The sequence below is a fragment of the Gossypium raimondii genome, chromosome 9 (assembly GCF_025698545.1).
Source record: "Gossypium raimondii isolate GPD5lz chromosome 9, ASM2569854v1, whole genome shotgun sequence".
NCBI lineage: Eukaryota > Viridiplantae > Streptophyta > Magnoliopsida > Malvales > Malvaceae > Gossypium > Gossypium raimondii.
This window is the reverse complement of record NC_068573.1, coordinates 48,286,997-48,313,264: the sequence shown is the minus strand read 5'-3', so window position 1 is coordinate 48,313,264 and position 26,268 is coordinate 48,286,997. Positions and strand designations below refer to the sequence as shown.

The following is a 26,268-nucleotide window of genomic DNA, read 5'->3' as shown; positions in this document are numbered from 1 at the left end:
CAAAACTTTTCTCACTTTTGCGATTTAATCCTTTTTTGAATTAATATATCATAATATACTTCCCAATGTTGCCACAACTCAAAATTTCCCTTTTTGTCACTTTATTTCCTTATTTTACTATATCAAGGATACCTACTTTCTTACTGTAGTAATTTTCGGGGTACTACAGTAGTAATTTTCAGGATATTGCAACCATCATCCAAATCTATGTCAGCAAATGTTCTGGCAAAACTCCCTATTGCCATATCTTTGCCAACATACCAAACCTGAAGGAAGCCCCAAGGCTTCGGTGCCATGGGCTAAGATAAAATCAGCTTCTTCAGCATTCTCAATAACTTGTAGGCCCAAACCCTATAAGAATAAATTGATATTTTACGACATGTTAAATCAATCAAGCTGGCTAGTCGTGAAGTCTGAGTACAACTGTTAAAGCAATGAAGAGGATAAAAGTATTTGTAATTGGCACACCAATGGATGAACTAGGTGTTTAGATCCTCTTTGAAAGCCAATGGCTGAAGTTGTAGTTTTTCAACAAAAGTCCTTCAGTACACGGGGACATGTTTTGATAGCAAACAGGCTCTTAGTAAAGGAATTATTTGAGTTTTGGTGCTAATTAATTTATTAGGGCCTTTATGCGGACATTATTAAATTCTTTAACCATAAATCCTAAACTTTGTAACTGGAATCTTCTCTGGCCACAATCCTTAAGCAGGTAAACTTTCTAATCTTCTTAAATCAGTTAATAGCACAAAAAGCATTCATTTCATTCTAAAGTTGAAATGGTTTACACATCTCGTAAAGTCTCTTTCATATTAAACTGTCTATAGCTATTGTCAAGCAAACACAAAATTATGGCTTGATTATTTCAGAAGCTAGTCATAGAAAAGGTAGCAATAGAACAAATGTGTACTTCTAGTGGACCACAGCAGCTATATTGTATTTGTATTCAATTTAATGATATGCATATGATGATTACAAACTATCCAGAAGTCAGAAGGTAGACTTTTAGTTTACAAGGCATCTTGGATGTTTATTAGATAGTAATACAACATACGTTAGGAATATGTGGTTTTAATGCTACAACCTTCGAATGAGAAAGAGGAGAGAAACTACATGAGATTTCTTAAACCGAGGATGCTATTTGAGTAAAGCAATAAATAGGAAGAAAGAATAATTAAGAAACACTCAAAACAGTTTGCATACCTCAAGAGATATAGCACCCCTATCACTCTAGGTCATATGAATGCAAGACTTCCAAGAGCAGTAAACCAAGCATTGTCCTTCCTGAATGTGATAAATATTGACAGGTAAACTCTCAAGATGTATGTTACAGGCTTCCAGAATAAGAAGTTAAAAAACAAAGCAGTATATAACATTGCAGCTGCAATTGCATAATATAAGCATAATAAGGCGCATCTGGAAAATCCATAAGACAAATTATTTTGATTTTAAGGTTAAAAAAGGTTGCCTAGTTTCTTTTCTTTTTCTTTTTTAAATGAAATTCTGTAAAACATGAAATCTTTATTCATATTAAAAATTGCATGGAACTTAACAGGTAGATAAATTTTTTTTTTGCAGTACCACAAATTTGGTCCAACTAATCTAATGCACAATGATTTTTTTTTTAAATGTGTTATAGATGTTGGGGATTTCTCCATACGTAAGAATAAGATAAATAGGGGCAAACCTTTGCAAGTACTGATGTGTTAATTCCCCACTAGTGATGGCTCCCACAAAGAGAGAAGGATCAAAGCCTAGGTTCTTCAATTTCTCTATTGTTGTTGATGCACGTCTTGAAGAATTACTTATGATCACCATCTTGGCACCAGTTGTTGCCAGCTTTTCCACTGTCAGCTATAAGGATTGTATCTTTTATGGAAAAAGGACCGATAAAGCACTAACATGCATCTTACCTAACATGTGAAAAATTCAGTATATCAGCAAAGAAAAATCTAACCACAATGCTAAAACTCAAATGAAAACATACATGTTGAAATCGCGCCTGGGTAAGGTTGCTTGCCATCATGAAGGACACCGAATTGATCCAAGAACCAAGCCTATGAATGACCACCAAGTTAACCAAAAGCAACGAATATCTTAACAGTATGTATTAGTACTAGCAAATATACTCAAGGTTGGTGTAACTACCTACATTTATGTATTACATAAGTTAATTTTAGAAGCCTGTTGTGTCAACCCAGCTATGCGAAATTTTAAAATCCCATCAGCAGTTCCTGGTCAATAAATCCTATACTATGCGAGCAACTATTCTCAAGGGAGATTAAGTAAGAGTTATTCATGAATCAAATATTTCTATATGTGAAGCATTTCTATGAAGGTCTACGCGTATTTACAATACGGATCATGTTCCTTAAAAGAAATCATCCAAATTAAGTGATTGCTTGACATTCAAACCGGATTGTTAGAGTTGTGTGACCCAAATTCCAAGAGATTGCTTGCAAGTCAAGTTAAACAAAAATATATTTTCTTTCTAGAAGATTTAGTATTTATTAGTATAATATGTTTAGCATTTATTAGCATAGTTTATTTGACTTACTAATTTAGCCTATAAATAGACTCTTTTACAATCTTAGAAATATACACCCATTAAATTAGAACTCATAACACATCTAGAGAATTTTGTGTTTACGTTTTGAGGGTTCTTTGTTTTTCGAGTTTTCGGGGTTTAGTTTTTATCTCCATATTTTGTATTATTCGTTCTTTTGCCATTATAGTAAAATTATATTTGCCCGTGGTTTTTTATCCTCTTTGGAGGAGTTTTTCCACGTTAAATTTGTGTGTTCAACTTCTCAATTTCTTCTACTATTTTTACTTGTTCATTGCTTAATCGGGACGATCCTAACAAATGGTATCAGAGCTAGTTTAATTTTCATAGATCAACCCGTTCAGAGATGGCAGCAACAAGGTTTGAAATTGAGAAGTTCGATGGTGAGACAAATTTCAATCTCTGGCAAGTTCAGATGATGGCAATTTTAGTTCAAAACGGCTTGAAAAAGGTTGTTACAGGGAAAAAGCCTGAGAATCTAAATCAAACAGAATGGGAAGAGCTTGATGAAAATGCCTTATCTGCAATCCAGTTGTGCCTTGCGAATACAGTATTGTAGGAGGTATTGATAGAGAAGACCTCATCTGCCTTATGGAAAAAGTTAGAAACTCTTTATGTTACTAAGTCTCTGGCTAACCGTTTAGTGTTGAAACAACGTCTATTTACGTTTCGCATGAACGAAAGTGAGCTTCTTAGAGATCACATCAGTAAATTCATAACTCTTTTAAATGATTTAAAGAACGTTGAGGTTCATATTGACGATGAAGATCAAGATATGCTATTATTGTACTCTTTACCCTTTCATACAAGTCTTTCAGGGAGACCCTGATTTATGGCAGAGACAAACTCTGGTTCAAAGATGTGAAGGGTCATTTGTTGAGTAGAGACAAACTCGACAATGAGTTTGGTTTGAATAGCAAAGCAGATAGGCAAGCTTCCATTTTGGTAGCATCAAAGAAACGAGACAAAAGGTGTCACTATTGTAAAAAGTTAGGTCACGTTAAAGTAGATTGTTATAAACTGCGAAATAAAAGAGCTGCTGAGAGTAACGAAGAAGATGTAACTGGTGCTAATTTGGTCGATGAAGGCGGCGATGATTTCTTGTTAGTGTCAACGAGCGATAACTCAAAGCTTACGTCTGAGTGGATCCTAGATTCATGATGTTCTTTCTACATGTGTCCAAATAGAGAATAGTTCTCCACATACAGTTCAGTTGAAGGTGGAGTTGTGCACATGGGAAACGATTCATCTAGTAAGATAATTGGTATTGGTACTGTTAAAATTAGGATACACGATGGGACGATTAGGACACTCCCAGATGTCAGGTATGTACTTGATTTACGAAAGAATCTCATCTCCTTGAGTATTTTAGACTTGAAAGGATGCAGAATCAACATCGAGTCGAGTGACATTAAAGTATCTCGTGGAGCTCTCGTTTTGTTAAAAGGTAAAAGAACTGACAGTCTTTATATTCTGGAAGGTTATATAGTGACTGGTGAAATCAGACGTCCTTCATCCGTTATAGAGTCAAAGTCAACTCGTTTGGAGCGGAGACAACTTGGTCACAGAAGAGAAAAAGGTATGACCGTTTCGTTGAAGAGAGGTTCTCTTTTGGATGCAGGTTTTGAAAAGTTAGGGCACTGTGTTCGTGAAAATTAGACCCAGGTTAGTTTTGATTTGGTAGTGCACTAGTCGAAGGCTAGAAGTCTTCCAGCTTCTAAGCATAAATTCGACTCAGTTAAATTCCTGTATAATTTAAGATAGGCCCGTGGCGGGTTTTGGCAAAGATGGCGTTGAAAGGATTATTGTCAAGGTAGAGATTGTTAGAGACCCACATTCTAAGAGATTGCTTGCAAATCAAGTTAAACAAAAATATATTTTCTTTCTAGAAGATTTAGTATTTATTAGTATAATATATTTAGCATTTATTAGCATAGTTTATTTGACTTACTAATTTAGCCTATAAATAGACTCTTTTACAATCTTAGAAATATACACCCATTAGATTAGAACTCATAACACATTTAGAGAATTTTGTGTTTACGTTTTGAGGGTTCTTTGTTTTTCGGGTTTTCGGGGTTTAGCTTTTATCTCCATATTTTGTACTCTTCGTTCTTTTGCCATTATAGTAAAATTATCTTTGGCCGTGGTTTTTTATCCTCTTTGGAGGAGTTTTTCCACGTTAAATTTGTGTGTTCAACTTCTCAATTTCTTCTACTATTTTTACTTGTTCGTTGCTTAATCGGGACGATCCTAACATGGATAGTTACGTTTGGTTCAAAGCAAAGCATAGATTTACAATCGAAGTTTAAACTTTTAACCTTGCAAATTCTTGCAAAACCAATTTTTGATTTCATCTCCAAAGAGATTTTTTTTTGCTTTCCATTTCCAAAAGGAAAGGCAAATAGCATTTGAGTTGCATTGAAATTTGAAAGAAAAGTCTAAAGCAAAATGAGGAATTAAATTATTTAGAAGTTACTGTCAATGCTAAAAACCTATATGAAAACACTTCAATTGTCCAAATTACAACTAAAATTAATACTTTGATTAGCTAAATGCGACTTCGATCAATAAGAACTTAAAATACAGATTTGGGAGAGAAAAGAGAAAAACTTGGAAATTAACTACCATTTGAGTACCTTGAAATGACGCGTTTCGGCAAGGGGTTGAAGGCCATTGAAGGTTTGAAACATAGGTTCAACGGAAGGAGCAACAAAGCATTTCGCCATCATCTTCCTCTTGTTTCTTTCTTTTGTTTTCGATTTTGTTTACTCGTTTGCCCTACGACTTGCACTCTGAGTTGAATAAATTTCGATCTTTTATCAATTCTTTTAGAGGCTGATTTTTCCTCAAACTATATAAGTTTCGATGAAGAAGGATGGGAGGAGGAAAAATGGAAAATGTCTTACAGAAATAAAATCGGTAAGACATTTTCCCTAAAATCTCTTCTCATTTTCCCGTGTTTCTGAAAATGTTTAGCAATGTAAGTTATTTTCAAGCAAACAAACACTGGAAAATCAGGAAAACATTCCTGATAAACAAACAGACCCAAAATATCCCTCTCAATCATTCTTATTTCCTAGAATTGACAACACTATCTTGGGTAAATTACACTATAGGTTATTCAACTATTATTAAACTTTTGTTTTGGTCACTTAACTATTAAAAATTACAAATTAATCACCAAACTAATTGAAATTATTATTTTTATCTTTTTCTGTTAAGTATCGATAAAAGATAATAGAGGAATGACGTGGAATTTTAAAAAATCTTGAATTTCCACGTAATATGCTTTTAAAAGCTACCTAATTTCCATGCAAGAGTAAACACGTCGAAGACATGTGATCCATTCATTCATTGACTCACTCACTCGCTCGCATGTTCTTCTCTCATCTTTTAATCTTCCATTTCTTTATTTTTGTCACTTCTATTGTAAATATACAGTAATTTAGATAAAAGGGGTTTTTTTTTTCTATTTCTTGAACTTTTAAAGTTCAAAAATGGCGGATAAAGCTAAATTCAAGCTTGGTTGTATGTTGGGTCATGGAACCTTCACTAAAGTCACAAAGATTGTAAACAAAAGAACAAAATAATGAGAAAAGCTAAGGCGGATATTTGGTATTGTGGGGTATTTTTACTGTTTCAAGATGATAACTTTGTGGCGATGTATAAGAAAATTTATAGAGGAGATTTTAAGAGTCTGCCATGGTTTTCACCTGAGGCTCGGAGGCTAATCACCAAGGTTTGGGACGTTTTCTCTGATAAAAGTAAAAGGCTGGGGGAGAGCGGGTTAAGATTTAACTTTTATTTGTTTAATCTCACACATGGAAAGTATATTATGTGGAATTTCAGGATTTAAAAGAAAAAATTTAATTAGTTTAGTGACTAATTTGTAATTTTAAATAATTAGGTGATTAAAAACAGCTTAACAATAGTTTCCTATATATAAGTATAAATATATATAGCACAAAGGGAGAAGGGTGAGAAAATTCAGTCCAAATTACAATCTTTTCTTTTCATTTCTCTCTTTTGCTAGTAGAACTCCCCTTTTACTTTCTTTCTTTGAGTGCTCAAAGTAGAACGAACCAAGAAACTGTTAGTTCTTTTTCTTTCTTCAATGGCTAAAAAAGGGGAGTCATCTTCAGCAAAAGGGAAAAAACTATCTTCAATGGCTGAAACAGGGGAGTCATCATCAGCAAAAGGGAAAGAACCATCTTCTATGGCTGAAACAGGGGAGTCATCATCAGCAAAAGGGAAAGAACCATCTTCTATGGCTGAAACAGGGGAGTCATCATCAGCAAAAGGGAAAGAACCATCTTCTATGGCTGAAACAGGGGAGTCATCATCAACAAAAGGGAAAGAATCATCTTCAATGGCTGAAACAGGGGAGCCATCAGCAGCAGCAAGGGAAGTAAGGGAGTTAAAGAAAGAACTTCAATGGGTAGTAACAATGATTCTTGAAGATGAAGATGACAATGGAATTGATATACTAAGCGAATCTATAAGAATCTTGTCTCGTTTAAGAGAGATGAAGTTGAATCGATCTGCTATTATTGGAATGGATACTAAAATTAAGTCAGTCTTGAATGAGCTAATCAACAACTCTACTCTTTCATCTCCACCACTCATTATGGGTGATCCCTTTGTCTCGGTTTCAACCGAGGTTAGACTTTCTTGTTTCTTTAATGGGTTTTAACTAATGTTGTAAACTTGTAATCTAATTCTTGAAGAATCTTTTATGGATGTTGATCAATTTTCAGGCCCTGGACTGGATGAAGTCGAATGAAGCTGAACTAAAAAGCCAAGAGATGATGGAGAAGAGTCGAGATTTAGTAAACATGTTGCTTCACAAGTTGTATTGTTCATTTTCTGATGCGAAGGAAGCTGCTAAAGAGCTTAAAATGGTGACAAAGTCACAACCAGCATGCAGGGCAGTTTTTGCTGAGATCCCGGACAGTATCAAGAGATTGCTCGGTCCAATATCGGTCACCGTGAACCGTTCCAAATTCCAGCTCCAAGAAGATTTGATCAAAACAGTTTTAAACATTTCAACCGATGACATCAATAAACAACATATGGGGGAACATCCTATTGTCATCCATGTGCTTACTCGAGCTCTTTACTATGGTACCACTGAAACAAAGAGAAGTGCTGCAATGGCTCTCGTATCGTTATCGTCACTCGAATCGAACAAGTTCATCATCGGAAAATCCATGGCTCCCACGGCTTTGCTCCAACTCGTACGAGTAGGGGATCCGTTGGCAAAGATGGATGCTGCTTCAGCTATACTCAGCCTTTGTACTGTATATCAGAACATAGCAGAGTTTAATAAATTAGGGGCAGTGCAGATTGTGTTGCGGAAGATCGGTAGAGGTATACTTGTTGATAGGCTACTGAGGATTCTTGCAGTTTTATCTTCACGTCAAGACACCGTTTTTAGAGATGAGGAAGTTGATGCTTTCCGACGATTGATTGAGCATAGAAGAAATACCAGTTCCAGACATGCTGAAGACATCTGCAGTGCCGCCATGTGGTTCTTCACGCGCAGATGAAATTAAAGGGACTACTCTGAAAACATTTGTAGAACAAAGGGGCTAAAAACAAATAAAAAACTTATTCTAGCTTGATATGTGCTGCTTGATGAAAGAAAATCCCAAGGGGAAACCATTCTTTTTACATTTTGTTTCATACTTTCTTCTTAAACAAATTCAAATATTGTTTGCTTATGATGAAATCAGTGTTGTTTGAAAGGACTGGCAGGCAGGGGTACCAATGTTGTTAGAGGTGTAAAACCAGTTCATCTTGAAATTTGGTATGGATAAAGTTAAAAAATTGACTAATTTTTTTATAAAATTTTAATAATTTATTTTCTTTGAACTCATTGAATTGAAAATTGACAGATTGATTGGTTTGATTATTGATCCGATTCCAAAAATATTAATAATAAAATAGATATAGATCCTAATGTCCTTAAGTGTGTATCCTCCAATTTAAAAACTGAGTACCATGTGTAGCAATAAGAATTGTATAAAAAATTAAGGAATATATCAAGAAAGCAAAAGTAATCAAAATTATAGCCAATGAACAAACTTGAGATTGATATTCAATTAATTTTTATATTTTTATATCCGTTTTACAATCCATGATAAGAGTTTGTGATTATTCTTTTCAACAACGTCGTCTTCAAAGTTTAAATATGCATTCTCTCTTTAAGAGTATAATATATTTTACCACTACCCAATACTTCATCATAATCAAACACCAAGTTACTTGGTACTAACATATTATTTATATTTTCATATTAACAAACTATGATTTCTTTAATCTCATGTAATGTAAGAATGGCAGAAACCTCAATCATACACTTTAAAATTTACCAGCAAATCATGCTTAATTGGCTATAATTTATTTGGTTAAAAAAAACTAATGATTCACTCAAATTTTGACACCATTAATATCCCCATGGCTCCAGTGCAGTTAAGCCCTCCTCACCACCATTTCTACATATTTTCCAAACAAAGAAGAACAAAAATGATAAACAGCTTCAAGTCCAAAGATCCCTATTGTCTTCATGCAAAATCCATGAATCTGGATTGACAGATGTACATTCAAAAGACTTCATGCCTTATTGTCCCCATCTAGAAAGTAGCATTTCTTTTTTGGCCTTATTTTCTCTTCTTCTTTCTTGGCCTTATGTTTTTTTTTCTTGTATGTGTTGTTCTAAATCAAAAGAAAGCAACAAATCACATCAAATGACACCCCTCTTCTTCCTCTTGCTCCGGCACTTGCTCCTGCAAACATAACGTTACCGAACTTTTCATTTTCTTTAAAGTGCCCGTTTTCAGAACATAGTCGAAGATGAACATCAGTGTATGATCCTCCATATATTATATGCCATTGGGTCTACATTAAGACTTAACAATAACAAAAACCCCAAATGGAAATGCATTTTGAGACTCCATACCTTGATTATAGTAGGAGTAATGGAAGACTTGGTTGAAGCTAAGGTTCCAAACCCGAACTTCGGTTTCTTATCTGCAGCCTTTATTATCTGGAAAGAACAAGTTAAAGACTCATCCACGCTCATCATGGCAGCAGCATTGTCGAACTCGCCGCAGTAATTTGGTGCTGAAAATATGGTTACAAGTTGCCTGTTAGCAAAGAATTCATATCCATCTTCAACCACCTACAAGCATAAATTATCTTTCAATTAGACAAAGGAACCCGAAGCCATAAGAATCTAACAAATGTTTCCTGTAGAACGAATTTAAACCTGGTGTGCTCGACATATGATATCAAGATCAAGCCTCTTGAGACAATCGATCACCCTGTCGGAACCAAACACGTAGGAAACTCCCCGATCATTAGGGCCCCATCCCAGAATGTCTTTACTAGGATCAGACCATAGTAGATCACACAGTAAGCCAGAGTCTGGAACATCAGTAGGCCTCTTTATCTTTCTAATCTGGTCCATGCTACGGAGCTCTGGTGACAGTCCACCATGCATGCAGAATATTTTTTCTTCAACCAGAGCTGCCACAGGCAGGCAGTTAAAACAATCAGTGAACACTTTCCAAAGCCGGACATTGAATCTTCGTTTGCACTCGTCATAAAATCCGTAGATGCGGTTCACTGAAGCACATTCGTGGTTGCCCCTTAGAAGGAAAACTTTTTCGGGATATTTGATTTTGTATGCAAGGAGAAGGCATATCGTTTCGAGGCTTTGTTTTCCACGATCTACGTAATCCCCCAAGAATAAGTAATTGACACGAGGAGGGAAACCACCAATCTCGAATAGCCTCAGGAGATCAGAATACTGACCATGAATGTCTCCTGGATCATGACAATAATCATCAAATAAGAAACATGTTATGTATGATTTATGCTTAGGTTTCTCAATGAATCCCATCTTAGTCAGATTGAGTGTAAATATCAAATATAAGTTATAGATGTATTTCGAAAACAGAATATCGCGAAGCTTATGGCTATGGCAGCAATAAGAATTAAGAAACCTTCAAAAATGGAAAACAAATTCACACTATGCAAAATATGCAGTTGCAGTCAAATTGCACAATCTCCGGTTAAATTACCATGGAAGTCCTGCAGTAGGAGTTAGATTGTATTTTAGCCCATTACTCAAAAAATGGATCAATTAGTTCTTGTACATTAGATCAAAGAACAAGCTGGTTTTCTCTGCTAAAAATTTTATCCATTTCTACTATTAAAAACGGGTCTAGCTAGTAGAATACCCAAACAATTACATGTGATGTACCACATATACCTCGTATAAGACGAATTTTTAACTGTAGAAATTGATAGAATCTTTAACAAAAAGACTAATTTGCTCTTTGATTTAATTTACAAGGATTAATTTGTCTATTTTTTTAGTAGAGATGGCAAAATACAATCTAAATTCTAGTAAAGGGTATACGGTGTTTTTATCCACAATCTCGTGAGCAATAATTTAATAAACCAATTTTAAGTAGTTTAAATTTAGCCATACCCATCATAGGAATGAAGAATTTTTATGAACATATTCATGAATCAGCACCATTAATACTACATAAGGAAACTAAATTTGAAAACTTTTCAGAAATAATCAAATAAATCATAGTGTTATACAACATGCAGAAGGTCTAATTGCTATCAAAATGCCCATAGGCCCCATACAACAAAAATAACTTCAAGCTTGACTCCAAAAACAAATGGAAGATAACCCATTTTAAGTAGTTTAAATTCAGCCATACCCATCACAGAAATGAAGAATTTTATGAACATAAGAACACAAAAACTTTCCAGAAACAAATCATCAAACAACAAGTGAACACATAAACTGGTAACCCCCCCCCCCCCAACTTCAAAAAGAGTCAAAATTATCCATAATTATGAACAGAGAGACAGATTTAAATTTAAAAAAAAAAAACAGAGAAAAAGAAGATACCGCAAATCTTAATAGGTGCTTCAAGCTCTAAAAGAACAGGCTGCCTGGAAAAGATATCTTTAGAAACAAGACAAAGCTGCCTTATTTCAGACTCAGAAAGCTGGACTAGCTTCCCTGGTTTACCTCTAACTTCAAGCAACCTATTGATTATACCATCAAGAACACGAGCATCCATAATACAAAACCACCCTAAACAACCCTTGGGACCAAACAAGAAGAAGAAGAAGAAATAGACACCCAAGAAGATAAAAGGAAACAAACGAGAAAGAATCAAAGAATAAAGGGGAAAAGAAAAGTCTTTGCACCACTTACATGCTTTGATCTTGTTGTGAAAGTGAAAGAGAATATCTTTGGGAAAAGAATGAAGTGAAAGTTTAAACACGGACTGGTCGTTGATAGTGAGCGGGGGATTTTTTCCCTCCCTTCTTTTTGGCTTTTATATTTTCTTTAGAATGGTGCTTAGGGGGGATTTTACATAAATAATACGAAAAAATTAAAAAATATATCAAAATAATATAGCCATTTTATTATATACTAAAATGGTACAAACAATAAAAAATCTGATCGAGGGTCTGTCATAGGCAGCACCTTCGGTGTCAGTGGCAGAGGCGACACCTGTGCCATGTTTTCCCTTTCTTTTTTTTTCTTTTTCCTTCGCTCCCTCTTCTTCTTCTCCTTCTCTTTTTCTTTTTCCTTTTTCTTCTCCTTTCCTTTCTTCTCCTTCGTGCAGCTGAAATGAATTGGGGATCATTATAAGGTTGGGGTGCCGCCTGTGCCAACGGCACTTTTGGTACCGCCTCTGCCATTGGCACCTTTGGTGCTGCCTGTGGTAGACTCTCGACCAGTTTTTTTTTGTACCATTTTGGTACATAATAAAATGGTTGTGTTATTTTAATATTTTTTAAATTTTTTGTATTATTTGTGTAAAAAACCCGTGCTTATGTTTGAAAATTTTTGGGTTCACAAAGTTAAAATATAATATTTTTCCTTTTAATAATTTATATTTTATATTTTAAATCAAAATTTTATCTTTAATTCATTAATAGTGGAGGTTCCTATCAACCTCTTATTTTTCTTGTTATTTTTAGAATTTAGTTTTCGTAATTTTATTTTAAGGAATTCTAGTTTTTATTTTTAGTTTTTGTATTTAAAAAATTAACAATGTTAAAGTTTTTTTTTTGTTAAATTTAAGTTCATTTTAAAGTTTTTTTTTTTGTAATGCTACCACTAGACCTGTCCATGGGATGGGCCGGGTCGGGTTCGGGCCGGGCCCACAAAAAATTTCAGTCCACTTCTCGGGCTCGGCCCGGCCCAAAATATGGGCCTGAGATTTTGCCCGAGCCCGGCTCGGCCCGGCCTGTTTTTAATTAAAATTAAAATTATATTTTTAATAAAATTAAAACTAATTATTATTAAAATTAATTGTTAGTAAAATCATCAATTTATTAATTATTAATTGTATTAATTGTTGTAACAAAATCTAACATTTGACTAGTAAAATTATCAAATTATTAATTGAGAAGACGGGGAGATTGGCATTGGAAATGCAAAAACAAAATTTTCCCTGATCTTCAGAAGAATAAATCAAACATTCCAAATTTTATTTTTGGAAATCCTACCTAAGTTGACCAAAATAATAAAATGCAGTTAATGGTTTTTGGATGTTAATGATTAACAAGCATTTACTAAAATCGATGCTTTATCACCGTGTTTTGTTCCATATTGTATTTAAATATATATATATATATATATATATATATATATAACTTTTAACTTTGTAAAAAATATTATATATATATGAATACTAAATATGGTTTATAAATTAATTTGATTAGTAAAATTATCAAATTATTAATTGTTAATTGTATTAATTGTTGTAATAAAATCTAACATTTAATTAGTAAAATTATCAAATTATTAATTGTATAAAACTAAAACTATTATATTTTAAAAATAAAAAATATATATTTAATATATTTTCGGGCCGGGCCCGGGCCAAAAAAGTTTTGCCCGAGGCCCAGCCCGTTTTCTAAACGGGCCTCATTTTTTGCCCAATCCCATATTTCGGGCATATTTTTTTACCCAAACCCTCCCATATTTCGGCGGGCGTCGAGTCCGTAAAGGCCGCCTTACCATGGACGAGTCTAACTACCGCCAATGGAATATTTTGTTGTTTTAAAATGTCACACTAATGAATTTAATAGAATAACTTTGACGGTATTAACAATTGAATTTGACATTTGAAATCTGAAAAGTAAATTGATTAAATTTATGGAAATAAAAATAAAGCGGCTAAATTTCAAATGTACAAAAAGTATAAGTACTTAAATATATTTTAACTAAAATTTGTCAATCCATGGATCTAATTCAAACTAATTTTATTTTTATTTAAATTTAATTTCAAAATATATTAAGAGTAATATGAATAATATATTTTAGACTTTTTAATATCATTTTAAATAATGAAATAGACTTTAATGTTAATTTTTTTAACATTTAAACTATTTTGTTATATTCATTCGAATGTATTATCAATACCTCATTAGAATAGGCCTCGTCACTCTTATTTTATATGGTCTCAACTTCGCTAATGATGATTTTACCTATGGACAACATCTCATCAACTATGGTCCTCATAGACATTCACGCTCAACACACGATACATCTTTGGTCTACCTTACTAAAGTTTGGTGTTGAGTTCTCTTTTATATGAAATACAGGTGAGATCTTACTAATCTATATCAATTCCATCATCATCTAGAAATCTATCAGGCTTTATAACTGATCAATCATGACAAAACTAGAGCAAACACATGTTAAAGACTTAGGGCCAAGGGATCAACATCGAAGCGAAGAGATAAACAACGACCTTGATTCATTGGTTGAATGAGAAAATTTCACTTTAGTTTCTCTCAAAATATAAATAATTCAAATTAAATCTTTTAACTTTTATTTTACATTTTTGACCCTTCAAAATTTTATAATTTTATCTTAATCGGACTTCCCCTTTTCAAGAAATGATCATCCTCACTTGTAAATATCATTTCTTCTATTTTAATCCTCAAATTAGATATAAAAATAGAAAGTTGATTTAAACTGTGTTTGATATTTGTAGATATTATTCCTGTTGTGTGTGCCCCTAAGAATATATTCTTGGTGTCCTTTTCTTTATAAAAATCATAAAATATTTGATAAAAGGAAAAGAAATGAAGACAATAGACGAATTAAAATTTAGATTGAAAAGTATTTTCAATTTCAACTCCTTTGATTTGATGTTATTCTTCTTTATGCCAAAGTGATTAAGAATAAATTACTTCTTAGATTGGATTGGTTAGGGTGGAAAAAATAACGATAGTTTGAATCTGAATAGAATGGTGAGTCGGATTAATTGGATTGAGTAGCTGAATCATATTTTTCTATTTTAAATATCTTTTGTTTCTATAAAATTTTAATGATGTATTTAGTCAAACTAGACAGATAGGTTGAATTCGTTGAATCGTGTTTTCGATATTTTTATTTATATAAATTTTAATAATCTATTTAATTAAATCTGAACAGATTGGTTACACCAATAAATCGATAATTTAACTGAATGGACTAGGACTCGAATGCTAAAAACCTTGAGTAATGGTTTGGATAATTTTAAAATACTATGCATTTATTTATTGTATTACTATTTTTAAAATATAATTCATTTTTATTTTAAAATATTATAATATAATTTACTTAAAAATAAATTTGAAATTTTGAATGTTAAATTATAATAACTCAAATTTAATAATAAAAAAAGAGTAAATTATACCAAAGATCATTAAACTATTGTAAGTTTACATTTTAGCCACACAACTTTAAAAGGTAACAAAATGGCTATTGAACAATTTAAAAGTTTTCATTTAAATAACCAGACTATTAAAATTGTTGTTGTATAGTCTTCTCCGGTCGCATCGCCTACACCAATCGAAAGCTCTTATTCTCCTTCTCTTTTACAATTCAGTTTTTTTTCAAGAAACAATTTTTAACATCACAAATTTATGAATTAAAATCTAAACAATTTTCTTCTCTGATCTTCGATATTGATCGTCAGATCGGCTTTGACCTAGATATATTTTTTTACTTGTCAGTGGGTATTGATCTATCATACCAATCATTGAATTGTCACTTTGAGCTCACTAGTCGAACTTAAAAAAAAAAACTTTATAGCTCAATGACTTCAATAAAAAATTTTGAATACTTCAATGACTTAAATGAAAACTTTCGAATAATTTAGTGACCATTTTGTAATTTTTAAAATTTAAAGACCAAAATGTAAGCTTATTTATAATTTAGTAACCTTGGTTGTAGTTTACCTTAAAATAAATAATTCTAAACAATTGTGATTTCAAATTTAGTTGATCAAACTTAAATTCAACCATTACACCTCCAATTTAGACCTATTTAAGAATAGAATTATCCATTTAGGATCCAAGTTTTGTTGAATATTTAGAAAATTTTGAATGAAACTTGTACAATAAAATTAAGTCCATTTAAAATATTATTTAAGATCGGCGTCAAACATTTAAAGTCCAATATTAGCTCAACTCAACCTTTTTTTGTTATTTTATTTTGTTGTTATATATTACGTAATTTATATAGTGTAAAAAATATATCTATAATATTTTTTAGAAAAATATCTATAATAATATATAATACTAGATGAAAGTGTCACGGGCCAAAGTGCAAAGCTCATGACCATCGCACAAGATGAGTCTCATGGAGGTCTATCAATTAGATGGAGATCATTTAGTCTACGAGAATTGGCTCGATTCAAAGAACTGTTGGAGAAGCCTGGGTGGCCAAATGATGAAGATATGGCAACATAGACTACCTTGATAATTATGGGAACTAATCTTAAAATATTGATAAGAATCATATCTTGTAAATATTATATTAGATTTGATATTGTGTATCTTGTAAATCCCATGGTTTAATGGATAGACTAATCTCGTCCATCGATGTAATTTAATCTAAACCGTAAGATTTGGGGGAGCTCAACTATAAATAGAGAGCCTCCCCCTCTCTTGTAAATCATCCATTGTCTCTTTATTATTGATGAATAAGAACATATTGAGAGCATTTACTCAAACACCTCTTGCGTATTCTTTGTGTGGTTTTCTGTTGTTCTTTTGTAGCTTTATTTGGCATAATTGCTTCCACTATATAAATTGGTGCATTGGAGGAATTTTAAATGAATTCTCACTTGCGGTGGTTAGGCTGACTTAGACAAATTTGGAATGAATGGATCGTCTAAAGTTGCACGAAACACGAGACGAAAGTTCTAAACCCGCTACAAAAACACATGGTAGGTCCTTTATTATAATGACCGTATCATTTAATTAATCTATTATTAAATATATTAATTTAGTCTCTATAGTATTAAAAATATCAAATAAGACCCACTTTGAACATAATTAACATTTAATACTTAAAAAATCATTTATTAGTTAATATCTTTAAAGAATTTATGATTAATAATGAAATAAATAAATTAAATTAAATTGCAGATAAAGAAATTTGGGTGGTTTTTTTTCTTTGACGTGATTTTATACCTCCCAATCTCAACTCATCTCGACCCCAATTTCATTTAAAATTTTAATACATGAATTCAACTTTGAAAAATAAAAATTGTGACTCCAACTAATTTATCCAATCGAAAATATTAAATAACATTTATATTATATTATTTTTATAAGATTAAATAAGATGCATATTATAAAATCTTATAAAAATAAAAATATCTAATTAAAATATAAAAAAAATTAAAATGTTGTATAATCCGATAAAAGTTAAAATTTCAAATTAAAATATATATATTAAATAAGAATCATATTTTGATAGCCTTCGACTTCAACATAATTTTTTAATTTAAAAAATGGCCCCGATTTTGAAAATAAAAATGGTAGCCCATGTGATAAAAGTGGAAGTGAAAGGCATTAAATTTGAGAACCCTAAATTAGTCTCCCTATGGCCTTTGAAATCTCAAGTTAATGGGATAGGCGTGTCCTACGGGACTATCCAAAAAGCAAGGTCCAAATGTAACATTGCATGCATATGTGTGGTAAAAATCATGGCTTCAACGCCTTTTCATCCATTATAAAAGGGAATCAACTCTTCCGCTTTTGCTATATTGCAAAACATAACAATGATGTCTAAAGTTTGCTTGTGTTTGGTTTTTCTTGGAACAGTGCTTGTTTTCAACCTTATTCCCACTTTAGCTTATGAGCAAAACCCACTATTCCAGCATCGTGATCCTTCTCGGCGGCGGATTTTAGTTGTAAGAGAGGACGGTGAGGGTAAGAACCCATTCACCGGTGGGAAACGGTTATTAGGAGAGGATGTTGAGGAAGAGAGTCCGTTCGCCGGTGAGAAACCACCTAGTGATGAGGGAGGGGAGCCAGGAAGATTATTGGAAGAGAATGTCGAGGAAGAAAGTCCGTTTGCTGGTGAGAAACCACCTAGTGACGAAGGAGATAAGCCCCCAGAAAGATTACTAAAAGAAATTGAGGTCATCGGTGAGAAACGAAAACGAAAACTACAAGCAGATGTCGAGGAAGAGAGTCCATTCGCCGGCGAGAAACCGCCTAGTGACGAAGGAGACAATCCTCCAGAAAGATTACTAAAAGACATTGAGGTCATCGGTGAGAAACGAAAACTACAAGATGTTGAGGAAGAAAGTCCATTCGCCGGCGAGAAACCACCTAGTGACGAAGGAGACAATCCTCCAGAAAGATTACTAAAAGACATTAAGGTCATCGGTGAGAAACGAAAACTACAAGACGTTGAGGAAAAGAGTCCATTTGCCGGCAAGAAACCACCTAGTGACGAAGGAGACAATCCTCCAGAAAGATTACTAAAAGACATTGAGGTGATCGGTGAAAAACGGTTACTACAAGCAGACGTCGAGGAAGAAAGTCCATTCGCCGGCGAGAAACCACCTAGTGATGAAGGAGATAATCCCCCAGAAAGATTACTAAAAGACATTGAGCTCATCCGTGAGGAACGATTACTACAAGACGTTGAGGAAGAGAGTCCATTCGCCGGCGAGAAACCACCTAGTGACGAAGGAGATAGTCCTCCAGAAAGATTACTAGCAGGCATTGGGGTCATCGGCGAGAAACGATTACTACAAGCAGACGTCGAGGAAGAGAGTCCATTCGCCGGAGAGAAACCACCTAGTGACGACGAAGGAAACAATCCACCAGCAAGATTACTAGAAGAAGAAGAAGAAGAAGAAGAAGAAGACGACAATGATGATGAGAAAAAAAACAAACCAGCTAAATTACATACGAAGAACAAACCACACGATTCGTTTTACGTCGAGAAACCACGAGAGGCTCAACCACTGATCCTACAACGATTTGTTAAATCTCCTCCTAGACGCTTATTACGTACGGATAATGACGATGTTTCACATGACCCACATTTTCCAAATGTTATGAGACGACCTCATCATAAGCATCCACATGAACATAAACCATAAATCTCACCTTCTTCAAAAATGGAAATTGAGGGCTTACTTACACTATAGCCCTTGAGCAAATAAGTACCTTTTGCATGGTAATTAAGTGCCATTAGCATGTAATATGTATAGCTAGTTTTATATCAAAGTTGGTCCCAAGTCTTGATTTGAGAGGCCATTAGCATGTTTTTATGTAGGTTCCAATTATTCCTACATTATGTATATATAAAATGAGTTATTATTAATCTAAAGGAAATAATATATGCACATAAGAGCATATATGGTTTTTTTGTTTTAAATTTTTGCCCAACCACAATTTTATTGATAAATAAGAACTAATGCAACTAATACCAGATTTAGCGAGTGCATCATCCCAACAATTTAATTCTCTAAAATATAAATAATTTTAAGATTTTTTAACAAATTCATACGATTATTAATAATTTTAAAAGTTTTAGCAAATCTCCAAGATCAGACTCAACCTCTAATTTTTACTATTTGTACATACAAATACTTAAGAGATGATTTGTGTATGCTAAAACTATTAACTTATCTCTTAATATTATATAAACTCATGTTTAATTTAGTTTACTCGTATGATTAATATAAATTAACCCCATTGGATATGTAACTCTATCATTTGAGTAGAGGCATTTTTTATTATTTAAAAATTGCATATCCAATTGGTCCAATGACGTTAACAAAACTATCTCAGATCATGATGTAAGTCAAGATATTATTCAGAATCTTGATTTAAAATTTATCTTTTATCATCATTGTTCCTGTGATGATAAAATGGCAAAGAAGGTAAAATTATGCAAGGCAACTGGTATCAAAGGCGACAAGTTACAAAATTAAGTGCTTCTTAAAGGTTGCACCATATATCCTCATTGAAGGATCTTGAATTAGTGGATTACTAATTAAATTCCATTCAACATAGTGATATATATGCTCCATATAGTCTTAATTCGATAATTGTTATTATTTCATCCTTATAAAAATGTGAGTTTGAACACACTCATTCTAATTTAAGGATCGGGTATGATTAAATGTCATAAGTTTAATTATGAATTTTATTTCAAAACTTTACGAATATCGAAAATTAAATAGTTAGTCAAATTAGGTAACACTGAGTAATTAGTCATAACTTAATATTTTATACAATGCGAAAGTCAAAAAATTTGAGATGCACGGTAAATATATTGTCTCATATATAAATGTGCAAATCAACTTACTATTTCTACTTAATACACACAAAATGTCACGCCATTTTAGTTAATAAATTTTGACGGATGTCATTTGAGTCATGACTAAAAATTCAAAACTAAAAATTTTAAAAATATAAACACTAAAAATAATCAAAATAGGAAATATAAATTGAATTCCCAACTTACGTTAATAGTGAAATCAGATTTAATTATTAGATTAAATTCTGAATTCTAATTTTTTAAAAAAATCTACAACAACTTACGCATAATCAGAATTTATCTATTTGATTTCTTGCATCCTTAATTGTGAATATGATAAAATTTCATAATAATATCTTTGATTGTACAAATTGCTTTAGGTAATCATCGAATCACAAATATTCCCGCCCCTTGTACCAATAAATTACTTGAAAAATTGCACCTTGCAATAGGGATATGTCCCTTGCTGCAAGTTGCAACATATATATGTCCATAGTTTCTATAACGTTTAACCATTAACATCAAAATACAATAAAAAATGGTTGGAGATATTTTAGACTGAGTTTGAATCCCAAATTTATTATTGTTGGAAGGTTTTTATTGAAATAGCATTTTGGATTAAAAAGATTAAGTTTAGAAATATTATTAAATCATATTATTTTAAAAATACAAAAAATTAATGATTTAATTTTAATCTTCACAATCTTAATTTTATCATTTTAATGTGCCATAAACTAGTATTATTTATATTATTTATAATAGAGGTAGTGACAATATAAATCCTGTTACATTCTAGAAAAATGGCATGAGACAATATATATGATCTTGATTCTTGACCCATGAAAATAAAGTGCTTTTAATTAGTTATCAAAAGGGAAAAATCAGGATACTTGAGAAGTTAAATTAAGATGCCATTATGGAACAGTACTGTTCTTATTGTCACCATATCCATCCCTTCACATTTTCTTGCTCCTCTCTTCGATTTCAAGAAGTTCTTCAAGCAAATTATCATCCAAATACTCTATTTCGAACACCTGTTTGCCTCTTTCCATTGTTGAAGAAGAAGAAGATGACGATGAACCGGTCGAAGTGGAACGGTGGTAAGCGTTAGCACCCATGGGATACTCGTGCGGGAAATTAAGAATGGCAAACTGACCTCTCATGGCATAAGCGGCTCTATCATAAGCTCGAGCAGCCTCCTCGGCGGTGTTAAATGTCCCGAGCCAAACACGAGCTCCTTGTTGGTTGGGGTCGCGTATCTCGGCCCCAAAAGTCCCCCAAGGCCGACTACGTACTCCCCGGTATCGAGTCATCTCGACTCCGCTGCCTTTCTTGCTGTTATAGTTACCCTCCATTGCCAAAACTTAAAAGCTAAAGCTGTTTGTATTTTGTGCATGGCTGATATGTGAGTGGGGAAGTAGCATTTTATATGGATTGGAAAAAGGGCATTCTTAAAGTTTGGCAACACCTTTTTGGGTCCCTACATAAATTAAACACATGAAGGAATCCATGACTGAGAATTGTTTCCACGTGCTTCTCAGAAACTTCCATTAAGCTTTATTTCTTTTTGCTTTCTAATTTACCCTATAGCTTATAAATTAAGTTTTGGTTATCTAACTCTAATTTATTAGTAAATTATCATTAATTTTATCGATTTATAATATATATTAACAACAAGATGATATAACACTTTATATCATCATTTCAAATAAAAATTTGAGGGTAAATTACACAAATAATCTCTGTACTGTTTTTAATAATTTAAATTTTTCTTTTATTTTTTTAAACTTACATTTTTTTTCCTTTTATTTCTTCGTCACCCGAAGACCCCTAACCATTCTTGACTTCAACTATGACTTATTTTATTTAGCAGTGCCATGCATGCTTGTTACTCTGGGCAAAGTTGCCTCTCAAAGTCGGGAATTACATATGCAATTATTTTTATTATTGTCTCAATGACGTTAAGAAAGTGACCTATGATCATGATATATAAAGAATGTTTCGCCTTCATAATATTCAGAATATTCTTTAAAATTTATCTTCCATCATTGTGCATGTGACAAATTTGGCAAAGGTTGTATGAGATATATGCAAACTACAGGCCACGAGAATCAAAGGTTAGATATTACAAAACTAAGTGCTTCTGAAAAGTTTTTTTTTAATTCTTTTTCTTCTGATGTATGTATATAGTTGATATATATATATATATACCATACATCCCACATTTCCTATGAAAAGGATCTTGAATTTGACTGATGAAAAATCCGTACTCTTTTGCCCATGCAATTAATATCTTCAACAAAACATTGTAATAGGCCCAATTTGTCCGGGCCCAAAAATACAAATAAAATAAACCATGAAAATATAATAGTCCAGTAAATAAACATTCAGTTTTTTTTTACAAACACTAAGCCCAGATTACAGTAACTAAACCCAATTAGCCTAGCCCAATATCCCCAACCCAATTAGCCCAACACCTAACCCTAGCCCAAATCACCTAGCCCCAGACTTTCCTAAACATCAGAAACCCTAGGCAGCAACATTCGGCCTCAGTCGCCGCAGCAGAGCCAGGTCTCCTCCTCGCACGTGTTGCGCCTGCGCTCATGTAAAGCCTCCGAGCCAGATTCACGAGAAAATTGTGCCATAACTTACTGAGCTTCAATTTTTTTCGATGCATTTAGATAATCAAGTGTTCATTTTATTTAAACCATATGTTTTTAAAAATAAAGTTCTTAAGATTCTAAAATGTTGGATCCTAACTTACTGGATATGACATTTTGTTATCTCGTTTTTAAAATAAAGGCAATACCCGAAATTTGGAATCCTCGGGAGAATTGAGCCCTAACGTATTGGGTTTTTATTTTTCTCGTTGAATCTAAATAATCGAGATTTTTAAAAACATACAAATTTCAAATAAAAACTCATTCTCGGGAATTCGACACGTTGTGTCCTAACGCATTGGATATGACATGTTATTTTATCGAGACGAGAATTCTAAAAATAAAAGGCAATGTTCGATATTTAGGAATTTTGTGAAATCGAACCCTAACTTACTGGGTTTTGATTTTCTCATTGGACCCAAATAATCGGATATCCTTCTCAAAACGCATAGGTTTTAAAAATCAAAGGATAAGCTTAATTTTGAAGATTTAAAATAAATGAGCCTTATCTTCCAATTCATTCAAAGTAAAAGGATCGTATTTTAAAATCTTTTCAAAATTTCGACATTAAGACATTAAACAATCAAATCTGTACCAATTTTGGGCGAACTTGTTTTCTCAAAAATTCGCAGACCTAAAATTATTTTCAAGGTGATCCGATCACACCACAATAAATGATTGGTGGCGACTCCCAATTTTCATTTTCATTTTTAATAAGTCGATAATTAAATTTTTGTTTTTTCAAAAAAGTGGTTTCGACAAACATAATGAAATATATATACTTATTATATAATAAAATGCTCTAAAAAATCAATTTTCACATTTAATTTTCTTAAAAAAAGTGATTTGAATTATGAATTGAGTCTTACTTCAGGTTGGTACCATTACTATTGTAACAAAAAGAAAGATATCTTTAACTCCGATTTAAGGGCTTCAGAGGATAAAACTATACAATACATTAGAAGAAAAAAAAGTTTTAACTTTTGAGTTTTTGTTACAAGTCCATTTATCATCGAGGAGAACGCTATACAGGAGTGAAGCTGAATTTTAAAAAAAAAGAGATCGAGGTGAAACTATATAATTTTGATGGGTTAACGTTAAAAAAATTGTTTCTTTTTCTTTTAGTTTGTTTTTAACTTTTCTTTTTATTTTCCTTTTATTTCTTCTTCACCCCAAGACCCCTAACCATTCTTGACTTCAACTATTTCTGATTCTTTTTAGCAGAGCCATGCTCGTTACTCTCAGAAAAGTTGCCTCTCAAAGTCGGGAATTACATATGTAATTCTTTTTACTATTGTCCCGATGACGTTAAGAAGGTGACCTCTGATCATGATATAAAGAATGTTTGGCCTACATAATATTATGAATATTCTTTAATATTTATCTTCCATCATTGTGCATGTGACAAAATTGGCAAAGGTTGTGTGACCTATATGCAAACCAAAGGCCACTAGAATACGAGGTTAGGGATTACAAAACCAAGTGCTTCTTAAAAGTTGTTCTATTTTGTGAATCACACCTTGGCGTTGCCACCGCTGAGTTTGGAACCCTGAATAGACTGCCGGTGATAAGTCGGAGGAAGGTGAGGATGACGTCAAGTCATCATGCCCTTTATGCCTTGGACGACACACGTGCTACAATGGACAGGACAAAGGATCAAGATCCCACGAGGGTGAGCTAACTCTAAAAACCCGTCCTCGGTTCGTATTGCAGGCTGCAACTCGCCTGCATGAAGCCGAAATCACTAGTAATTGTTGTTGACACCATTTTTTTGATAAAACGGGGTCGACTTGGATTTGAAAACGAAAAAACAGGAGTCGCCACCAATCTTTTTTGATGAGGTGTGATCGGGTCACCTCGTAAAAGTAGTTGTTTTTAACAAACAATTTAATTTTATTAAAACAACGATTTTGGTCCACGAAATTCAGAAAAAACGGGTTCGGGAGTCGGTTACGTACGAGGAAGGATTAGCACCCTCGTAACGCCCAAAATTGATACCTAGTTGATTAGTTAATGTCTTAATGTCGAAAATTGAAAACTTTGAAGAATTTTAAAATACGATCCTTATTTTTTTTTAAAAGAAAACTTATATAAATCAAGTTACTCGTTAAGACCCTCTAGTTTTGGAAAGAGAAAACGTCACACCCAATGCGTTGGGACACGATATTTTACCTCTTCAGAAATGAGCTTGTCTAAAAACTTGCATAATAAAATTTAAAAGGGGATTCAATTGTTAACGTCATGTAAAAAAAATGCAACCCAATACGTTAGGGCATAACTTCTCAAAAGATTAAACATTGAATATTGCATTTTTTAGAAAAATCCTCGTCTCGAGAAAACAACGTGTCATATCCAATGCATTAGGACACAACATATTGAATTCTCGATAATGAGCTTTTTATTTATGTTTTTATTTTGAAGAGCATTCTCGATTATTTAGATTCAACGAAGAAGATCGGAACCCAATACGTTAGGGCTCAATTCTCTCGAAGATCCCAAATACCGAGTATTGCTTTTAATTTGAAATTCTTCCGTTTTTTGACAAACCCGAGTAAAAATGGATGTAAAATAATGATAATGATGATAATGTAAGTAAAATAACACGAGCAAAACAAAAGATAAATAAATAATAAGACCAATAAAATAAAAAAACAACCATGCAGGCACAATAACAAATAATAAACAGATAAAAACTAAAGCAAGAAAAATAACAATAATAGACATGTAAATAAATAAATTAACAAAATTAAAAAATTATAACAATATAAAAATGTATATATATAATTATGAAAATGAAAAACATATGCATGTACACATATTTAAAACTATTATACATGAAAATATATGTAAGTATGTATATAAATGCATATATACGTATATAACAATCATCAAATATGAAAAGTATATACATGTAGGTAAATATATGAATTATAAAATATAAAGAATATAAACAAAATATATATTTTGAAAGTATAAAGAATATGCAAGAATATATATATATGTATATTTATGAAAATGAAATATATATAGACATGTATGTAGGTATGTGTAAATATTATTATAAAATATAAAAGTATATGTAGGTACGTATATATATATATGCATATGTATATATACATATATATATCATAAAAACGCATGTATGTTTACATATATAACAAAGATTTCAAATTTTAAAAAATAAATGAGCAAATAATTACAATAATAACTAATAATAGCAGTAATAATATCAAATTTATTAAGAAAATAAACAAAATAACAAAAGGATTAAATTAAACATTAAAACAATATTCGGGGCTTAAATCTGTAAATAAATAAAAAGGAAGGACTATATTGAATACGCGAATAACATTGAGGGACTGAAAGGGAAATTTTCCCTTCTCCTCTAAAACTGCGTCGTTCGAATAGGACCAAAATAT

At 32.5% G+C, this 26,268-nt stretch overlaps 4 protein-coding genes across 4 annotated transcripts; 1 reads left to right on the top strand and 3 right to left on the bottom strand.

Annotated features, from left to right (window-relative positions):
• Positions 1-210: 210 nt before the first annotated feature.
• LOC105800620 (uncharacterized) lies at positions 211-5,298 on the bottom strand. Its single transcript, XM_012631838.2, is given in 6 exon segments — positions 211-351; positions 1,204-1,253; positions 1,256-1,284; positions 1,688-1,847; positions 1,988-2,057; positions 5,206-5,298. Coding segments are annotated over 6 exon segments (543 nt in total).
• Positions 5,299-6,556: 1,258 nt separating this feature from the next.
• Positions 6,557-8,390, top strand: LOC105800618 (U-box domain-containing protein 9). Its single transcript, XM_012631836.2, has 2 exons — positions 6,557-7,229; positions 7,327-8,390. Exons 1-2 carry the CDS (start codon positions 6,684-6,686, stop codon positions 8,116-8,118), a joined length of 1,338 nt encoding a protein of 445 aa, XP_012487290.1. The 5' UTR covers positions 6,557-6,683; the 3' UTR covers positions 8,119-8,390.
• Positions 8,391-8,817: 427 nt separating this feature from the next.
• LOC105800616 (serine/threonine-protein phosphatase PP1 isozyme 3) lies at positions 8,818-11,795 on the bottom strand. The gene is made up of 4 exons (XM_012631833.2): positions 11,508-11,795; positions 9,840-10,399; positions 9,531-9,752; positions 8,818-9,357 (listed from the first exon to the last, which is right to left on the bottom strand). The coding sequence occupies exons 1-4, from the start codon at positions 11,680-11,682 to the stop codon at positions 9,310-9,312; spliced, it is 1,005 nt and encodes a 334-aa protein (XP_012487287.1). The 5' UTR covers positions 11,683-11,795; the 3' UTR covers positions 8,818-9,309.
• A 9,350-nt stretch (positions 11,796-21,145) lies between these two features.
• LOC105797774 (ethylene-responsive transcription factor ERF096) lies at positions 21,146-21,544 on the bottom strand. The gene has a single exon (XM_012627698.2). The coding sequence runs from the start codon at positions 21,542-21,544 to the stop codon at positions 21,146-21,148; it is 399 nt and encodes a 132-aa protein (XP_012483152.1).
• Between the last annotated feature and the right edge of the window lie 4,724 nt (positions 21,545-26,268).